Here is a 20,000-nt window from a genome sequence, read left to right on the forward strand (position 1 = left end):
GAAATCTTAAAGCTGTTGGCTTTTTGGAAATCAATGTCGAGTTTCCACTAGAAAATTTGGAGCCCTAAAACTTTCCGTTTTCTTGAAATCGAGAAGTGAACGAATTGAACCTTATTTACATGGCAAGCTATTCTCAGTATTACTGTAAGTACAGAGTGCTATGGGAATGTAATGTTTTTTGTGTTTCAAAATATTAATTAAGGCTTAAGTACAAAATACAGCGTCACTTTTCAAGCTATGTAGTAGAGGTGGGTCGTTTATAGTGAATTTCAAGGTTTATTATATTCGGATTGTCAGGTTCTTTTCGCTCTCCGAGGTGATTCTGGTTCACAGATCAGTGTCACCTACCAGTAAGTGTACGTAATTTCTGCAATTCTCATTGTGACAGCCAAGGAACAGCCAACCAAATACCATATCACAAACCTGGATACTGCCAGGAAGCCACGGATTATGTACAACATTTACTGCACAGAAAGTTCTAAGTGTTCACAAAATTTGTAAACCAAGGCTGCAGCCCACGAGAGTGGACTTTGAGACTGCAATTTTGTGCTTCCAGGGGCAGCCACTGGTGACCAATCAAACATTTCATGCATTCAACAAATTTAGCCCTCCTGCCTCTGGAGCATTATTTTACAAGTAGAATCAAGAATTTGATGTTTATATGTGTACCCCATTTCTTATAAATTCTTATAATTTGCCAGAGAGAGTTGTTACCTTTTTAACATGCGGCATATTAATTAACATGTTTGTTCAACATTGCTGCTGAATTCCGCAGGAGTTGTGGACACTCAATTCTGTCAGTAGAGAGTTTTAGCATTGAGTTTACGTGAAATGGCACACGTCAAAAGGCAGGCTACTGCTTGTCACAAAAGAACGAAAAATTCTCTCATTCTAAGTTGCCTCTCGCTATTGAGAAGTTACTTGATATCTGTAGATTATAGACAAGAAATGAGCTAAAATCAAACAAGTGTGTACTTGATTTTGGCAAAATGCAAATTTCAGCGTGACATTTGCCGTTTGCCATAAACGCAAAGCTAAATCTCTCTGATAATGTTACTGGGCAACAGTTTCTAATAGCCAATTTATTGTGTTGACTCTTTTTTCAGTTTTATGCGTTGTACAAGCAAGCTAAGGAAGGAGCTTGTTTTGAACCAAAGCCTGGATTTTGGGATGTAGTGAAGAAAGCCAAATGGTAAGGTATTTTTTAGTTTTTGCGGTGACTAATTGGCCTTAATCATACGGCGGCCATGTTGAGTTCTGAGGGATTGAACACTGTTGTTTTGCCCCACCAAAACTTGTTCCTAAACATTTCAACTCAAGGTTCAGGGTATGAAATCTATTGCCTTTGGCGAATGGGGCTGCTGCACGAATAAGGCCCATTCTTTGGCGTGGTGAATCTTGTCTCAAGAACATTTTGATGAGCAAGTTGCCCATCCAGTTGGAAATCTTATTAAGATCTTACAAAGATTCTTAAGTATTTCGACCAATTTGTCTCTATTGTGTCGTCTGACGTGTCGGTAGTGTGTCGACCAACGCGTCGGCAGTGTGTCGGCTGATGTGTCGGTAGCGTGTTGGCCGATTTGCGATGTGTTGGTGGTGTGTCGGCCGATGCGTTGGTGGGATCGGATTCTTTACTTTTACCGAAAATTTGATAAGCAAATGTAATAAGATCTTAAACAAGACCTTACTAAGATGACACCCATCTTACAAGATTCTTAAAGATCTTGTAAGTTCTTAATAAGATTTCCACCTGGGTGTGCTTTGTGTGTTAGGCACTTGCTACGACTTAAAGGAAATCATCGTACTGTATTTGGCCCAGACTGGTATTTACGTACATGTACCATGCTTCAAAATATTAAATTTGGTCTCGTTTTCAAGAAATCTACTGTATATTTTGTCTGATTTGATTGCATCTTGGACTTATGGTATATTACATCATGAGCTGGGGTTGTGTTTGACTTTGTTCCTTGATTAACAAGATGACGGTTCACTAAAAAACTATGTCTGTATTGATGAGACGGTACAACCAAGGTTTCAAACGGTTTCTGTCATGAGCTTATCGGAGTCTTTACAACTGGTTACTCGAGACGTTGAGATGACAAGTTCAAAGATAGTTGGAAATCTGGAGAAGTAATCGTATTACCAAATATAAGAGATTGTTGCCTGAATTCAACTGAGACATAATCAAAAGTAGTCACCCATTGGTCTGACCGATAGTCTTCATTCAATAGCAAAATGAAACCAATTACAATTCGTGACGTAATTTCTGACGTTATTAATTATATAAATACAGATTATCGATTCTTATTTAAGGGATACACTGTCCTCTCTAACTCTTCCCCACCCTAGAGTGAGACTTATTATTTTATTCTTGCTAACACAAGACAATTTTACATGCCCATTGGAGGCACTAATAGTGTAACTGGGTTAGTCCCATTTATGTTAATAATTAAACATTGTAATGTCAAATAAAATAAATAAATTATTACAAACTCTCTAGGAATGCTGGGTGTGAACTACATGTACCTTCTCAATGCTACATGTACAACATGTTGCAAAATTGTTGAGACACTCCCATTAGAAGAAACCTTTTGTAGCTTCTAGTACCCACCGTATCTAGAACGCTCAGTCTGATAAGGGGGAGAGGGAGGCTGCATGATCAAAGTGCACATAAATTTGTAGCATCCATTTCACTACTAATTTTTGCAACCAAGGACATTTTATTATGGCTAAAATTATGTGCAATTTTTTTACATATTGGGAAATGAGTATCAGGTTCATTCTTTTGTCCTTCATGAAATTAATGTAAGCTGTTGTTGGTTGGATTTAACTTAAAATATTACCGGCGGGTATCTTTGTCTGGAAGGATTATTTTCCCCCTGCCATGTTTTGTTGCAAATAATTAATTTTAGACTCTCAATACTTTGGGGTAATTTTACAAGGTAATGCTTAAAAATATTTGCCCAACTTGACTAAAAGGCTATGATCAAAATGCACATAAATTTGAGCCAAGTCGTGACTTGTAAACAAGCCTTTTCAAAATCATGAAGGGGGTAGTTTCTAAAGAAACTGTGGTGCTGCATCAGTGGGGAAGTAGTATACAAAAATTTGGTTTTATCAACGGAGTTGATGATGTAAATTGGCCACCGTACAGAGATTCTAAAAGTTGACGTTTTGAGCGTTAGCCCTTTCGTCAGATTCGCTCTGACGAAGGGCCAACGCTCAAAACATCAGCTTTTAGAATCTCTGTACGGTGGCCAATTTACTTTTCAAAATCAGGTGATAAGAAAATGTATCAGAATATCATGTAATAATTATGAAGACTGTACTTTGTCTTTTCACAGGGAAGCATGGCACAACTTGGGTCAAATGTCCAAACAAGAAGCTATGGAATCTTACGTCTCTGAACTAAAGCATGTATGTGTGCCAATTCATTGGCAGGGTTAAAGTATTTTCACTTGATTTAGCGCAGGGCCAAGGGAACTTATGAAAACCTGAACTTAGTATCGACTAATGAACAGGGCAGGTAGTGTAGTCAATATTGGTCACAGACTGCGTCCCAGTGCCCAGCATACTGTATATGCTCCAAAGTTGACCTTCCATCCATTTGAAATTGGTAAAATGAGTACCAGACTGAGTATTACTGGAGAAAAGTTTTGCATGCAACAGGATTGGGGTGGTGCCCTTCCATTCCGTAATATAAAGAATGGTAGAAGCTATTGAACATGGAGCCTTCAGGTTGCCTTTGACTGCAGTCAGCCTCTTGTTTTATGAACATTTGAGGCACATTTTTAGCTAGGTTGCATTTCATTGTCGTAAGGTGCTGTCGAAATTGAGAAATAGAGTCTTAGTCTGCAGTCGTTTTAAGACATGACAGAAATTTTTATTCGTTCTAAAAATCTGATGACATAGACCGATTCGGATAACTCGATGTTGTACCCAATTCAAATATCTTGGGGTTACTTGGTTCTTTGTGTGTTGTATTTGCATGATAATGGGAATATTTGGAACAAAACATTTTATTCCCAAAGGATTTGAATTGGGTTAAGTGGTTCAAAGAAGAAGCAGGGTATCATGCTGGCATTATTGTGAAACACTCTTGGCAGCATTTCTATGCTAAAAGTTTCCAAATGTGGCTAATTATCTTTATCACTTGTTCATGAAAGGTTGTGCTAAACTTGACTGATCAAGATGGGTTAGAAGAATTTTCTGAAGTTTTAAAACCATTCTACAAAGAAGTTTATGAAGGCCAAGATGAACAACTGCCAAGAGTTCTTAAGGCTTTCAAGGATGAAGCTCTACAAAATGGGAAGTTAATAGAATTTAACCTAAATGGACATAGTTGTGAGCCACAGGCCGGTAACGTACCATTTCAAAATGGGCATGTGGAGCTATTTGATGAAAACGGAAGTGAGATGGAATTTCCTGTAAGTAAGAGTGAATTTCCACATCGAAATAGTCTATATCTTGAAAGATATCCACAAAGGTCCAAGAAAACAGGCTTATCATCTTCCAAAGGAGTAAATCCATTTCTGATCATACCTGCGGACAAGGTAGAGGACTCCAGTGACATAGAAGAGGATGATAAGGAACTTCAGAACAGAGAGCCTGAAGGTCTGTAATCTGTTACGTTCAGAATCTACTCCAACAACATGTTACAAACCTTAATAGTAAACAAAAGTACAGAATACATGGGTGCCTTCTGAGATAAGTATTGTGGCCCATCGAGTTGGAGCCTATCCCACTTCTGTAGCATTTACTCTTCCAGGTGAAACTCAAGTTCATTGCAGCATTACCCCAAAAATGAATGGCTGAATTTGTGGATTGTTCCAGTATTGAAAAGACGCATCTTTTACCTGTGACTTTTGACCTGCCTGCCTGTATTATTCCCCACCTACAAAAGACCACACCGGCTCCTCCTCCAGACCAGATTTCACCTGGCCATTATTTGTTGCATTTGTTTTCATTTTCACATCGCAGCCATAGGCCTTAAGTGGCAAATACATGTAGGGACTGCTTAATGGTCTTTGGTCCCTCCCCCACCCCACTAATCCATTTTCCAAGGACATTGGTTTGATAACTATTGGTCTTAACACAGATCAACTTCTGTCACATGCACACAGAATGATAAGAAAACGAGATGAGTAGAAACGTAAAAGACATTGACTGACTAGTGCCAGTCCCTATCCCCAGGATGTCCCCATTTGATGAGTAAAATCGTCTGATGTTTGACAGAGTAAGATATGTTAAGTCTCACTCCCAGTCTCCTCTCCCAGTCTCCCCCAGGGGGTCAATTCGGCAATGGAGGGGACATTATTTTTGACTGCTTAAGGACGGTGCCTGCTATTGTTATTGCGCATACGTTCTGCACATCTCGAGATACTCTGGTTTCCTATCTATGATGCTTACTAATACAGGGATATTATTGCACGACTTAAAACTATCTTGAAAAAGTAGATCTTAGTAAATACTCTTGGTATCCAAAAAGAAACTTGCGGGTAACCAGGCATTTTATAATGAAGCTTCAATTTGAGAATAAAACGCCATACATTGCTTTCTATTTTAAAGCTTTTTACAAAATTAATATTATTCATGAATTATCTTTGAAAAATGCGTGGTTACCCCCAATTTTCTTTTTGGATTTCCATGACACTTGTTAAGATCTACATTTCCTGCATAATCATAACGGCGTTGCTAAAACGAGGGTAAGGGTAAGGCCAAGGGTCACAGTAAGGGTAAGGATACGAATACAAAAAGTATCCTAAACATGCATAAAAGCTAACCTTAGGCCTAATTAGACCTAAACAAAAGTTTATGGTTAGCTTTTATGCATTTTTAGGATACTTTCTGTATTCGTATCCTTACCCTTACTGTGACCCTTGGTCTTACCCTTACCCTCGTTTCAGCAATGCCGTAATCATAAACCGGGTCAAAAATACCTTTGAATTAGTAGGCTCGGTCCGGAAACAGTCACTATGGTGGGAGCTCGTAAATCATGAAAATTTGGTTGTATCAAATCAACTTAAAAGGTCAAAATAATTTATTGCCTCTACGAATTAAAGGTCGAAGGCCTAATGCTTGAAACATTAATCGTTTAATCTTTTACACAGAACTTTTGTTCCAACTCAACCTGTAACTCATTAACCAAGTTTTTTTATCTTAATAAATGTGTGACTGTTTAAACTACATGTAATTTAAAACAACAGCTTCTTCTACTTGCATTCAATGCCTGTCAACTGATGGCAAATGTTTGGTCAACACTCCCTGCAACAAACTTGAACCACTGACAATCTGCAACAAACAGCCAACCAAAACACTAAAATGACAATGACAGTTGGCCATTGATCAGTTAACTCTTACTTGCTGGCTGCTTTTCAGTCTTTCGCGTTAAATGCATCATAAGATGCAATAAAATAAAATCTTATAAATATGAGTGGGAGATGTGTATGAGTATTGGAAAATCCCATTCTTATCTCCTGTGATTACATACTGCACCTGATTTGCGAATTAAAGCATGGTTTATTCTTTACCTCTTTACGCATTACCACTCTTATTTTTAACTTTTGCATGCATGATTTTGGTATTCTACTTGCATTGCAGTGCCACATTTGGGGTCACAGTGGACGGATTTATGTGCACCAAAAGGACAAAATGGACTGGTTTTGACGAGTGACGAAAGTGATGAAGATGAATTTTGTGACACTGTAGACCCTGAACATTTGCAAGAACTCCTAAATGGAGATCACATTGTTGTAAATGAAATTAATCTTGACAATACTCTCCAGAATATGGACTCATCTCACAGTAGCACTTTAAACAGTTCTCCCGAGGGTGCCACAAACTCAACATCAACAGAATCTGAAAATTCTGATTTAGAAAGTGACTTGAAAATCTCTGAACTATTGACCAGTACTCCATTTGCCAAGCATGTCACTTTTGCAATTGAAAGCAGTGATTCTGACAGACCAATTGTTATCAATTCAGAGCTTCCAAAGGTTGTTGCATCTGTTAGTGAGGAATCAGTGTTAGAAATGGTTCCACTGCTTGAGAATGGGTGTGATAGTCTTGCTGTAACAAATGTCCTGGAAGATAATCCAGTTCCTGCTATTGAGAATGGTGATCAAAAGCCATCAGGAATCTTGAAATCTCATCATCCTGTAAGAGAATGTGGTGGAGGGGATGCCTCTCAAAAGCCCTCTGGGCGCCATCATGGGGGTCGTACTAGGCAAGCACAAGGACTTAGGAGCAAAGAAGGTGGGATGTCCAATAAAATGAGATTGTTACAACTGACCAAGACAAGCCATTGTGTCATATCCTTCTTTATAATCCATCAAGTATTTTCGCTTGCATGTGATTGGTCTAAACGTGTCACATATATTCCCCAACTAAAACTGGGTAATACTCCATGTTATTAAATTTTCAACCTCAGATATTGAGTTTTTAGCTTTCTGATTGGTTCACTCAATCTCATGTAATGAACTGTATGACCTGTTATGGAAACTGATTGTGTAAATTGTTGCTAACCAATCAGTTTCCAGCTTAAAGCTGGAAATTGATTGGCTTTAATTAATTTCCAAGAACAATTAAATGAAAATCTAATAGAGCAATAATTCCATTCATGCTTGCTGGATATCAAGCTGGTTATAGCCAACTCGGTGCTAGAAGCCTTGTTGGCTATTTACCATCTCATATTCAACACACGGTCATTGTTTTGGGGATGTTTGTGCTAACATATGAACATGATATTCGTCAAAGGTAAGGGGGGTGACTCGTAACTACCAGACCATTGCTATGGTCCCCTTCAAAATTTAGTCATTTCTTGAGTTCCTTCAAACACAAATTATAGTGCATCTTCGTGTTTAACAGGACAGACGCATGAAAAACTGACATCAATTTGTTAATTTTCCATGAAATGACTGCAAGCTCAATTTTCATATACCTCACCGCTGGCATGGTTGTCAGCAAGTCGTTTAGCAAAGAGCAAAGGGTGACTTGTGATCTCAGCTGATAATGTGGCGTTAGGTACAAGGTGTTTCGCCATCTCCGGCAAAAAGGAAAACAAGTGGAGCAGAACCTGCTGCTTATGAACAGGAAAAACACAAAATCTTGATAGGATATAAAAGGAAGTCACCAGACAGGAGCGTCGAAACTTTGAATCGTAACTTTGTAAGCTACATTCAAGTTAGTTTTGCCGTGGCAAATATGGACCACTGTAAATCGGTTTCCCACAATGTAAATAACATCATACTCCAGAGCAGAGTCAAAATTCACAATTTCTGATGAGAGTGTAAAATAAAGCGCGAATGCTCAAGTTACAAGTCATTTTATTGACCATTTTCTGTACTTCCGCATTTTGCCTGGGTAACCCAAAATTTGTCTGGGCAAGCATGTCATAAGACGTATTTGCCCAGCCAACGACTTTGATAGAAAACTAATATGAATCCCTGTTCTGATTGAAGTGATGTCAGATGTCCATTGAAGTTACTTTAAATAACCATCCAGGTAACCTTTTTTTGTAGGATTCTTGACTGAAAATCTTCCTTAGCACCACCCCCTGAGCCTTTTGACTCCCAAGCCGGCCATACTTAGTATTTTACTCTGTCTAATGCCAGACGATTTTACTGATCAATGGGGAACCCCTGGGAGTCAATGGGTTAAGATATCCAAGAATTGCATACATGTACAAATATGAGATTTTCTGGTTATAGAGCGGTTTTCAAATGGCTGTCGTAAAACCAAAACCAAAGTAATTACTTTGGCCAATCAAAAAGGTCGGAGACAATCCGGTAAACCAATCAAAACTCGAAGTAATTACACGTAGCCGACACAAAGCGCGGGAAAATGTGCACGTGCGAGCCATGATTGATTTTGGTTTCACTTCTGATTGGTTGAAAAATTGGCGCGAGAACTTTGAACCAATCACTGAGTGAAGTAATTATAAACCAAAGCAATTCGCTAATTACTTTCAACACTCAATTGAAAACCACTCTAATTATTGAGGTGATCCTTGCTCTTACCTGGACAATTTAAGCAATAAATTAATTATCTCTCGTAGAGACCTGAAAAATTCAGGTGCCTTCAACAGGATTCAAACCCATGACCGGTGCAATGCCGGTGCAATGCTAAACCAACTGAGCTATGAAGCCACTCATTTGAAAGCAGGATCACTTCTCTCTTTCATCTGATATTTTGCGAGTTGCATACCATTCTTCTGAGCCCCAATCGGTGAGAAAAAATGTGAGCAATGAGCAAAAATGTCTGCACGCATTGTATGTTAATAAAACCTTTCAGTAAGGGATTTATTCCACTAATATGCCATTTTCTAGTATTTTTGATTCCCCCTGCATTGACTGAGAATCGTGCTGATTGCATAATTATATTCATGTGCAAATTTATTACCAAAACACTTTACTAGGGTTAGCCAAATTGAGGGTTTTGGGTTACTTTCAAAAAGGTAAAACAATGGCCTGCAATGAATGCATTTGATAATGAAAATTAACGGTAAAAAACTACGACGTTTCGAAGTTTCCATGACCTCATTATCAAGTAGAATGTTAAAACTGATGTAAAATTGTAGCTGAGCTACAATTTTACATCAGTTTTAACATTCTACTTGATAATGAGGTCATGGAGACTTACAAACGTCGTAGTTTTTTAAATACCGTTAATTTTTATTATCAAATGTATTTCTAAACGTTCTCTGACTGCAATGAATGACCTGTGGAATGTGACCTGAGTTTTAGACCCGCATGAAAAGTGCTTGTTAGCGTAGCAGCCAGGCCTCCAAAATGTTATATTCATGTGGTGAATATAAGGCCGAATTCTTATATTCACCTCTGAAAATTATACTAAATATATTTCGTATACTTCATTCATTGAGTCCTTCATGGGAACACATGAGCTCAAAAAATTGACCTGCTCTCAGGCGAGTGTTGGACCAGGTAGAGCATTACAGTTCGGCATCATAATTATAGGTAATGGGGTTGATCTTTCCAACATATTTTTCCTTCCCCCCTCTACATAAATAATGGACGGTCCCTGATAATATTACCGGTATTATCATCATAACTTCATTGAAGTCTTTAACTTACAATGCATTTATTTATGTAGTTAAGCATGTTCATCAACCCAGGATAACAAATTACAGTACAGTATTTGCTAGGTGTTGTCAAGGGAAGGTCAGAAAAACAATCAAACCCAATAAAGTCATCAAATATACAGAATGATTGATTAAGGATGTTGGTGCAAAAATCTTCCCACATTGAAATTTGTTTCATTTCTCACTTGAAGTTAGGTCATACCAGTAAATTGCTTATTCCAAAAGTGAAAAAAATTGGGGGATCACTGACTTTGTTTCGGAGAAAAAGGCAAGGGAAAAATGAAAGTATCTTCTTGTTCCTTTTGTCCACGAAAGTCTCAAATTGTTTTGTCTTTCTTTAGATTCTAGTGGCGTGGATGGAGCAAGTGGACTTCCAAAAGGAGACGGACGGAGAGGTGATAGTGATAGTGAGGATGAATTTGCCAGTGATCATACCAGTGGCCCAGACTATGACTCTGCAGGAGATGAACTTAATGATCGGATATTGCAAGCACTGGAGAGATTACACCAGGACATGAAAAATGTTGTAAGGCGACTCAACTCCATTGAGGAAACTGTAGCACGGTCACAACAGGTGAGTGCTTCTGTTTGACTGCATGTGTTCAGCAAGTTAATATAATTTATTGCTTTGATCACAATAGCTCAGAGGTGAACCGAATGCAGCCCTTTGGCATGAACAGGGGATTAAGTCCCATTCAAGCGTTGATCATGTTCCAGAGGTCTTTGCACCTGTTCAAGTTGCTAACTTATCTAACACTGATTTTTCCCTTAAAAAAATCACTTCTTATTCACAGCTCACAATCATATTGTCCTCTTTGTATAATTTCTCTAGAGAGGCTGGTGTTATGTCCAGAAAATATTTTGTAACTCCTAATCATAACTCTTAGACATGTACTTTGAGAGAAGAGTGAGGGGTTTGTTGCCTTTATCCTGTTTTTTTCTAACCATTACTATTAACTATTGTATTAAATCTTCAAATGGTCAATTACATTTGCTTGTGATTAATTTACAGTATCATGAATCATATTACAAACATTGTTCTGAGAGATGCATTAGCATAGCCGGCATTAGTCAGGTAGACTAAAAATTGAATAATTCTTCTAATGAAGTCTTGAACTGTATTGTTTTTTTCTAAAAAAAAAACTAGGCCTCACACCAATCTACACAGCCTTGGTGGAAAGCTTTTGTTCCTTCCAAACCTCTGGTGTTTCTCATTCTCTGGCCATTTATTATTAATATCATCTTCTACCATATCAAACGAAGAAAGGTAAGGTGGCCTGTGTGCTCCTATTGTGGGGTTAGGTCAAGAAAACCTGTAGATTGATGTACAATGTAATGAGGTGAAAACCAGAATTAAGTCTACTCCTTATTTTTTTTTTTTTGTAATTTAAAACTTTTTATTATTTTGTTACACCTAAACACATACAACGATTATGAATTACTAAAATACAAATCACACTATTAATTACAATATCGAAACAAAATAGACTACTAATTACAACTCAGTAAATAACAATTACAAGATGACACTACTACACTTACACTCTTACAATAATTTGAACAACAATAGTAAAAAGAAATATATATGCCTTTCATAAGGAGTAGACTTATTATATAAGTCTACTCCTTATGAAAGGCAAGACCTTTTGAAATGTGCGAGCGGCTATTGAAGTGCTACCTAGTGCCAAACCTGTGTTTTCCAATTTGAGGTCACCTCAATTTCCCAAATTTATGTTTTCTCCAAATGACTTCAGGAACAGATTAAGTTTCAAAAAGTTAATTATAGATTGAAGTACAGTACATGTAATACTGGTAAAAAGTTCCTCACAGGATTTTTGACAGGACATTAAATCTGCAGAGATCCTTGAAGACTGTGCTCTTCTAAAGGCAATTCATTTTTTATCTTATAGGGTTCACAAGGGAGATGATTGCAATAACAGAGCTGATTTCATATTGCAGCTCATTCAACTGCAGCCGCCAGCATTCGTGACTTTCAAATATGATTATTATACGTGGGATTGATGACATACAGTACTCAGATCAAAGCATACAAGGCTTTGAGCCTGCCAAGGGCCAACAACATTTCCGAGTAGTGGAGCAAGAGGACAGTCAGCTCCGTGTGCACACTTTGTAACTGTTGCGGTAGATTTCGTATAAGTGAGAGTGGTGTGGGTATTTGAGATCAGCGCAAACTTGAAAGGCACTAGCAAACAGGAGGAAATGTGCTTCACACAAGGTCTTAGCCATCAGTGACTTCATTACTACAACCATTCACGTGTGCCCCACGTGCTAGTGACCATAAAAGAAATCATCAGTCACCTGGAATAAATTCTGAATCCTTCCAAGAATATTTGGGAAATTGGTGAACTGTTCAATTTTGTTCACTCGCCTTGTGACAGCTTGTCCCAAAGTTGAGGTTCCCTTTACTGCTTGAAAAATTGCAAGTGATTTGAAAGAAAAATCACAATAATAATTTATGGGAACAATAATAATATCCTGGGGATATGCCTAGGGCCCTTTAATAAATAATTATTATTGATTTTTCAACACAAGAATTAAAATTAATACTTATCGACGGATCCAAATACTGTAGTTTGGGTCGGTTACCACAAAAATGGCTTTTGATGATCATCTTGATCAAACAAAAGATTAATTTCCTGAAAAACGTGTTTGTCCCTGTTTAAATGTTCCACAGGATTACGGAAAAAAAAAACTCTTCTAATTCACATCAGTCGTGTATTTATTTTTTAACAAAAAAAAAACAGTAAAACAGTAAACATGGGGGCATCTTGTCAATTTTAAATTGGGAACTTCCATTAGTTGATTGAAAGACAATATTATTATTATTATTATTATTATTATTATTATTATTATTATTATTATTATTATTATTATTATTATTATTATTATTATTAAGGACGGTGCCTACTAATTCAAAGGTATTTTTGCCCCGGTTTATGATTATGCAGCAAATGTGGATCTTAACAAGTGTTATTGAAATCCTAAAAGAAAATTGGGGGTAACCACGGCTTTTTCAAAGATAATTGATGAATAATATTTGTAAAAGGCTTTAAAATACAAAGCAATGTATGGCATTCTTTCTCAAATCAAAACTTAATTATCTCAGTCTCACAAATGCATGATTACCCCCAATTTTCTTTTTGGATACCAAAGGCACTTACTAAGATCTACTTTCTCCAAATAGTAAGCATCACCGAGAGGAAACCCGAGTATCTTGAGATGCGCAGAAGGTATATGCTATAACAATAGTAGGCACCGTCTTTAAATGCTTTTATGCATGCACAAGTACTGTACGCATTATAACATTATACAAGTTACAAGTTTTATGATATTTTGCATTGGTCAGCAGTCATGTTTCGTTATTTCATTTACGTATAACATTTTGTTTGCATTTGCATTTGCATTTGCATTTGCAAGTGATGAAAAAGTTAGGTAATGATAATAATTGGCCTTTCCCAGGTTTGCAAAGATATTTACCTCAACTGGAATGTTTTGATGACAACAGCAAACAAACGATCAGTGCAAACCACCACCATTGCAGTTTCAGAGAACTGAATTGCAAAGGGTGCTGTTTGTCAAGGCCATGCTGAAAATGGTGTTTCTAAAACGAGGGTAAGGGTAAGACCAAGGGTCAGGGTAAGGGTAAGGATACGAATACAAAAAATATCCTAAACATGTATAAAAGCTAAACTTAGGCCTAATTAGGCCTAATTAGGCCCAAACAAAAGTTTAAGGTTAGCTTTTATGCATTTTTAGGATACTTTCTGTATTCGTATCCTTACCCTTACCCTGACCCTTGGTCTTACCATTACCCTCGTTTTAGCAAGGCCGTGCTGAAAAAGCATACACTTTCACCAGTTTAAGTAATTAGCACTATGGAATGTCAAACAATATTCTTTTCCACAATCATGGACATAACGTACTAGTCAAAACCAAAATTAATATTATTAAATGAATGATAATGACAATGGACTTTATTTTAAGAGGTATCAAATCAATTTAACTCAAATGAGCAGAAATCAAGAGGAGAGAGGAAGACCAGTACCCTGAGAAAATCCTCTTGGAGAAGAGTAGAGACCCAACAAACACAATCCATATGTGATGCCGAGACTGGGAATCAAACCTGGGCCACATTGGTGAGAGGCAATGCTCTCACCACTATGCCAGCCCTGGGGCTTGTTTCTCAAAAGTCCTGAAACTTTGCGGGCCATTTTTTGGGGGTCACAATTCCCTCTATATCTCAAGAACGGAGAGGATTAAAGTCGTCAAACTTCACAATCAGTTTGCTTTTTGTTACCTTGCAAACATCTTAAAAGATCTGCTTTCCTGAACAAGGGGTTGGCAGGTTCACAAATGGCTTTTCAGGCCCGAAAGGTTTTTGGGACTTTCAAGAAATAGGCCCCTGGTCCCCAAAACATTCCTATTTATATATGAGCATAATTTATCTTGAATTATGCCCCCTAATCCAGAGCAAATTCGCTCTGATGAAGGGGTTGACACTCAAAGCCTCAGGTGGCAAATCGTTTTATTGTTGTTACCGTGCAAAATGGGTAACACCCAGTAATGAATATTTAACAATAATAACAATAACCAACAACCAACTCACTTTGGTTGAAATAAATACCAAAGAAATAAAGACTCAAAGTCACGAAACTCAAATCTGTATGGAGTCTTTCTTAAAGAAGTTGATCACTTTTTGTGCTGTTTCATGATCCAGGCTACAGTCCATCAGTTCCTCCTCTGTTGCTTGTGACACCCTGGAAATAGTCTTTAGACCATGCTGTAGCACCAAGCATTCTTGACCAGAATTAAGGAAAGTGTCCATATCATATACATGCAGGAAATAATAAGACTGGGGAGACAGGAGGTAATCTTTTACATGGGCAGTAAAGAGTGGACAAACAGAGCTAGCAGCAACAATAGCTGCTGCAAAGTGGAGGTTATAAACTGCAGGTTGCAGGTCATTGTTTCACCATAGCTGAAACAACCCTAATGTTTAATAATGCTAACATTAGACCTAAACACTGTGCTTTAGATAAGCCTAAGCGTAGCATTTGTGCTAAGGGTTGGGTTCTTTCAGTTATGGTAAAACAATGACCTGCACTTAATACCCTCTAACTTCAAAGGCAATACCAACACCACAGAACAATAATGTGGTGGAAAGGTGGAAATATTTTAGAATGGCAAAGAGGATACCATGACTGCTAAGGCCGATGCTGGCAAAAATGCGTAGAACAATACTGTCACTGACAGATGAATCTTGTAAGGCCTTTACTCTTTCTTGAATCGACTCAGTCATAGGTTTACAAGTAGCCTGCAGATATTGAATCATTTTCATAATTTTAACTCAGGAGTTAATTTAAGAGGCACCTCAGACGCAGATAATTATGATGTAATGTGTCTTACATGAAATCAAGTTAACCTTTCAAAGATAAAAATCAGAAAGCAATGTTTTGCACAAGTTACAGAAAAGCCATTTAAACCTGACAAATATCTAGTGGGATTTCGTTTTAATTAAGTTAAAGTCTGGTTTTGTATCAACTCATAGTTAATATATGGATATGGTTATGAAACTGAACAAATTTCTTTGTTTTATGTTTAGCATTGACCATGCACAAACCTCTCCCTTTTTCTAAAAGACAGCTAGTCAAAAGTGGGAGCCAGGACAGCTTAGTGGTTATCAACCCTGCCTCCCATCATTGTGACCCGGGTTCAACCCTGGCCTCCGACGGTTTTTTTCCGGGTACTCCGGTTTTCCTCCCTCATCAAAATCGACTCTCAGTCAATTACATTCGGCTGGGGGCGGATACCCTCGATAGGGATAACCTCTGGTATCCTTTACTTTCATTGAACTGAATGAATAAAGTTGGTATTATTATTATTATTATTATAAAAGGTTTGATTAATTTATTTAAAACTCATTTTGTGAACTGAAGATAGATAGTTCATGATCATGGTCAAGTTAATTTATGAAGCGCAACATCACTGTTCTCGTCTCCAGAGTTTTGTGTGTAGATCTATGTGAACCATTATCAGCTCATCAAGGTTACTGATAAGATCACCCTAACTTTTCCTTGGCTAAGAAATTTTGTTCCACACTGTCTCTCTCTATCTCTACCAGTGGGGGTCATAGAGTACTAAAGCAGTTACGTCACGCATCCATGGCAACCAAATTTTCTGTTCTAAACAAACGCACGGGAAGCAAGATGTCGGTGCTGACAATTGCGTCCCTGCTTTCTTTCTTCGAAAATGAGAATAAATCCGTTTCAAGAGGTGAAAATCACTTCAAATCAAACCATGTGGAAAGCTTTAGTGCAAGTCAAGGTGTTTTGAAGGGACAAGTTCACGCTAGTATGAAGAAAAAAGTGTATAATGTGACGGTAAGTGAAATGCGGTAAATGGCCAACATTGAGCAGAAAGCTTATAGAAAACTACTGTTAAACTTTGTGTATTATAATTTTCTTTTTAGATATACCTTGACCAAAACAATGCGATTAAATCGAGCGAGTGCGAGTGTCCTCGGGGAGTTTATAAATGCAGCCATGCTGCAGCTCTGTTCATCTACGGAATTTATAACTGGAGTCGGACTGATGTTGAGTGTTCATGGAAAAAACGGAATGCACCTGATATTTCTCGGAAATCTATTGCTGAAATGTTTCCTCCAGCAAAGCCAGGATATACAGCCTTACTCCGACAACCAAATCAAGGAGATCGACAAGCGCTGTATTCAGAGCTCCGAGCGTATGGAAAGTTCACTGGCCTATGCTGGCTGTTAAGCCCTGAGCCAAAACAACTGGGGGATCTACCTGTCTCAACAGTGGAAGAGGTTATTTTTTCCGAAGAATTTCTCACCTTATCTACTGCTGCTGAACAACTTGAGTTTATCAAACGAAAATTAAAGGTAGAGCAAGAAATTGTAAATCAAATCAGTTCTTTAACTGTCGGTCAGCGAAACAATCCCTCCTGGCATTTAGTCAGGAAGGGGCGTTTGACTGCAAGTAATTTTGGCTCCGTCATCAATGCTAAGAGGGTCACCCCATCCCTTATTAAGCGTCTCTTGGGAGAATATGACATTTCACGTGTCAAAGCTGTGGCATGGGGAGTCACAAATGAGGCTGAAGCCATCAAAACATTTACTGCCAAAACCCATCTTGAAGTTGCTGAGACAGGGGTGTGGCTTGACGAATCAGGCGTTCTTGGAGCTTCCCCTGATGGATTCGTGGGTGAAGACCATGTTCTAGAGGCGAAGTGTTCCTATACCTTCAGAAATGCGAGTATTGAGGAAGCTTTGAAAAGTGAGACATTTTGTCTGGAGCAAAAAGAGGACGGGTCATACTCGCTAAAAAGGAATCATGTCTACTGGCACCAAGTGCAAGGGCAAATGTACTTAGCCAAACGAAATTATTGTTATTTTGTTGTTTGGACAAATAACTGGTGTGTCATTATTGAAATCAAGAAGGATCCATCCTGGGAAGAAAACCTTACCAGACTAAGGGAATTTTACTTTAAACACCTCTTTCCCAAAATTGTTGAGGGAGAACTATAGTTTGTAGAATTATTGCAAGGTTTAAATCCAGCCGGAAGTTTGTACCCTGTTCCCATTTTACAAGTTTAATACTGAAACAATAACAAGTACAGCAACCTTCCATGCTCAGTAATGAAACCAAAACCATTTTTATTCAGAGAATTATCAAATATTCTTGATGTTGTGTTTCCTAAAACATTTAAGATTAGAGTTGCAATTGTTTACAGCTGAAAATGCTGGCTCTACTGCATAATATGTGACTTCAGACAAATGTTCTATTATTTTGTTACTATTCTACACATTACAAAAATAGAGAATGCCCCCTTATTTTCTAAACATAAAGGTCAAATAGATGGGCTTAATCTGCCTTGTTGAAATTTAAAGTTGATCCTCAGGCTTAAAGAAAACAAAAGCAATACATCAAGGTTGATTGATTGTCTTATTCCCCTAAGCATCAAAGCTACATGTTAATCAATAATACTCTCTCAATTTTCCCACTACATGCACGTCCTTACTCAAATTCTACCCCTTCACATCCTTCCTTTATCAGTGGAAACTGAAGATTTACAAGGGCAGCACAGACTTGAAATACTTTGTCAGCATAACATCTTAATTTGGGGGGTATAAAGTTTAGTATCTTAAAATCCTTCAGCCGTGCATTAGCCCTTTCGACGTGAATTCTGCATTTTGCAATGTTTTTAGTGGCCCTTATCTCACTGGCAGTGAATTTTCCATTCTCTAAGAAGGGAGGAATATTTACGGAAACACCCTTTGGGACAATGTCCTGAATCAAGAACCCCTTGTCTGCAAGGATCAGGTCACCATTTGCCATATGGTTCATTAGACCTGACTGTTTGACAATTTCCTTATCCGAAATTGATCCTGGATACAGTTTACTTACATATGTTATAACTGCATTGGGCGCCACCCCGACTAAAACTTTAAAAGAATTCATGCCCCGGTAGCTTGAATATGTCTCATTCTGTTGACTCATAAGACTGGGTGCTGCAATTTCAATATCTGTACAGTCAATGACTATTCTACAGCTAGTAAACATTGAAAAGGACGAAGGAGAGCATAATTTGTTTTTCTCCCTAGAAGGGATAGTGGTCATCAAATCATCAAATAAGATATGGTGTAAAACATGAATAAATGTTGTAACTACATTTGAAATGGTAGCAACACTACAAGAGAATAACTGAGCTATGTGGAGATTAGTATAGTTTTGTCTCAGTTTCATGAGGGTGATTAAAATTTGATCTTCAAAAATAATTGACTCCACTCTCCAACCTGCATAGTATGACAAAGAATCCTTAAATCTAGAGGCATAATTTACCACAATCTGGAAAACTTCTTTTGTTGGTAGTCCAGTTTCCATACGAAGAATATCTGTGGTAAGAGTTGATGCAGAATAATGTGTTCTCTGGTACTGTGCAGTTTCTCTCTGCTGCTCAAGTTCCCTCTTTGCAAGGTCAAGTTCGGCTTCAAGAATAACCTGGTTTGTTGAGGGTTTTTCTTGCAAGGGAGGTGCCTCCTCTTCCATTTTGTCCCGAATGGCCTGCACCATGTCATGTACACTGCTGTGTGTAGTACTACTCTGTTTTTTCTTTTTTCGAGGAAATCCTTCTGATGGAAACAACTTGTCAGCATTACGTGTGTAAATTTCTGGGCCGGCACTCTTTTTCCCATCTCTGAAGTGACAACTGCATATTCTGGAGTGATTCCCTGGTTCCCTGTCTTTTCTTCTGTAAGTTTATATAAAAAAATAAGCTCACTAAGTAGAACTAGTTAGTCACTTTTACAGTACTGTGCAACATCTAAAGCTATTATAAACGAGAGTTCTAATATTGTTTATTTAAAATTAGCAACAGTATCGCCTACAAAATGATGAACTAGAACAAAGTAAAATTCCCCTTCGTCAAACTGCCAAGGGAAATGATATTTCTTCCTTTGAGAATGCAGTCGTTCGTGATGAACTGTAGTAAACAGTTTCCAAGTTAAAGCATGAATGAATGAATGTATGTATTTATAGTCTACTGAGTTTTTCAAGCATATCATGGGAGTAATTCACTGATCACAGCTGTTTTCCTTTTCACCAGAACAAATGCACGAATATTATTTAAGATACTATCGCAAAGACTTTGTGAGATACCAGTCCTTGAAAGAAATCACAGATCAAAACACGAGCCAAACACCAAAACGCCGCGAAAGCGCCACTTAATTGATAACACAAGATCTAGGACAAACCATAAATTAACCTTACCTTATTAATCGAATCCAGCGTTGGTACTCCTCCTTTTTCTTTATTTTATGTGGAAACCCATAGAATTTACAAGTATGTGATTCGGAATGATG

General features: G+C 37.8%; 4 protein-coding genes across 5 annotated transcripts in view; 2 read left to right on the top strand and 2 right to left on the bottom strand.

Annotated features, from left to right (window-relative positions):
* The window catches only part of LOC138047002 (acyl-CoA-binding domain-containing protein 5A-like), a 15,041-nt gene extending 262 nt beyond the window's left edge, over positions 1-14,779 (top strand). For both annotated transcript variants that reach the window (XM_068893662.1, XM_068893671.1), the window contains exons 3-9: positions 1,107-1,192; positions 3,345-3,417; positions 4,167-4,614; positions 6,601-7,254; positions 10,441-10,673; positions 11,247-11,366; positions 12,010-14,779. In XM_068893662.1, coding sequence (XP_068749763.1) covers positions 1,107-1,192; positions 3,345-3,417; positions 4,167-4,614; positions 6,601-7,254; positions 10,441-10,673; positions 11,247-11,366; positions 12,010-12,027 — 1,632 coding nt within the window. In that variant the 3' untranslated portion in view covers positions 12,028-14,779. The remainder of the gene's footprint in view (positions 1-1,106; positions 1,193-3,344; positions 3,418-4,166; positions 4,615-6,600; positions 7,255-10,440; positions 10,674-11,246; positions 11,367-12,009) is intronic.
* LOC138047028 (protein SPO16 homolog) overlaps positions 13,767-20,000 on the bottom strand; it is a 7,821-nt gene continuing 1,587 nt past the window's right edge. Inside the window, exons 5-6 of the mRNA XM_068893709.1 lie at positions 15,317-15,434; positions 13,767-14,917 (exon numbers count right to left, since the gene is read on the bottom strand). Coding sequence (XP_068749810.1) covers positions 14,775-14,917; positions 15,317-15,434 — 261 coding nt within the window. The 3' untranslated portion in view covers positions 13,767-14,774. The remainder of the gene's footprint in view (positions 14,918-15,316; positions 15,435-20,000) is intronic.
* On the top strand, positions 16,257-18,061 carry LOC138047023 (uncharacterized). Its single transcript, XM_068893695.1, has 2 exons — positions 16,257-16,500; positions 16,590-18,061. The coding sequence occupies exons 1-2, from the start codon at positions 16,282-16,284 to the stop codon at positions 17,664-17,666; spliced, it is 1,296 nt and encodes a 431-aa protein (XP_068749796.1). The 5' UTR covers positions 16,257-16,281; the 3' UTR covers positions 17,667-18,061.
* Positions 17,754-20,000, bottom strand: part of LOC138047015 (uncharacterized) — a 2,546-nt gene continuing 299 nt past the window's right edge. Inside the window, exons 1-2 of the mRNA XM_068893682.1 lie at positions 19,909-20,000; positions 17,754-19,390 (exon numbers count right to left, since the gene is read on the bottom strand). The exon at positions 19,909-20,000 is cut by the window's right edge and continues 299 nt beyond it. Coding sequence (XP_068749783.1) covers positions 18,157-19,390; positions 19,909-20,000 — 1,326 coding nt within the window. The 3' untranslated portion in view covers positions 17,754-18,156. The remainder of the gene's footprint in view (positions 19,391-19,908) is intronic.

Source organism: Montipora capricornis, chromosome 1 (assembly GCF_036669925.1).
Source record: "Montipora capricornis isolate CH-2021 chromosome 1, ASM3666992v2, whole genome shotgun sequence".
Lineage (NCBI taxonomy): Eukaryota > Metazoa > Cnidaria > Anthozoa > Scleractinia > Acroporidae > Montipora > Montipora capricornis.

What these genes read in the sequence shown, in the direction of transcription:
- LOC138047023 (XM_068893695.1), top strand. Translation starts at nt 16,282, where the DNA reads ATGGCAACCAAATTTTCTGTTCTAAACAAACGCACGGGAAGCAAGATG. An exon ending in AAAAAGTGTATAATGTGACG is followed by an intron (nt 16,501 to 16,589) that starts GTAAGTGAAATG and finishes TTTTCTTTTTAG; the next exon opens with ATATACCTTGACCAAAACAA.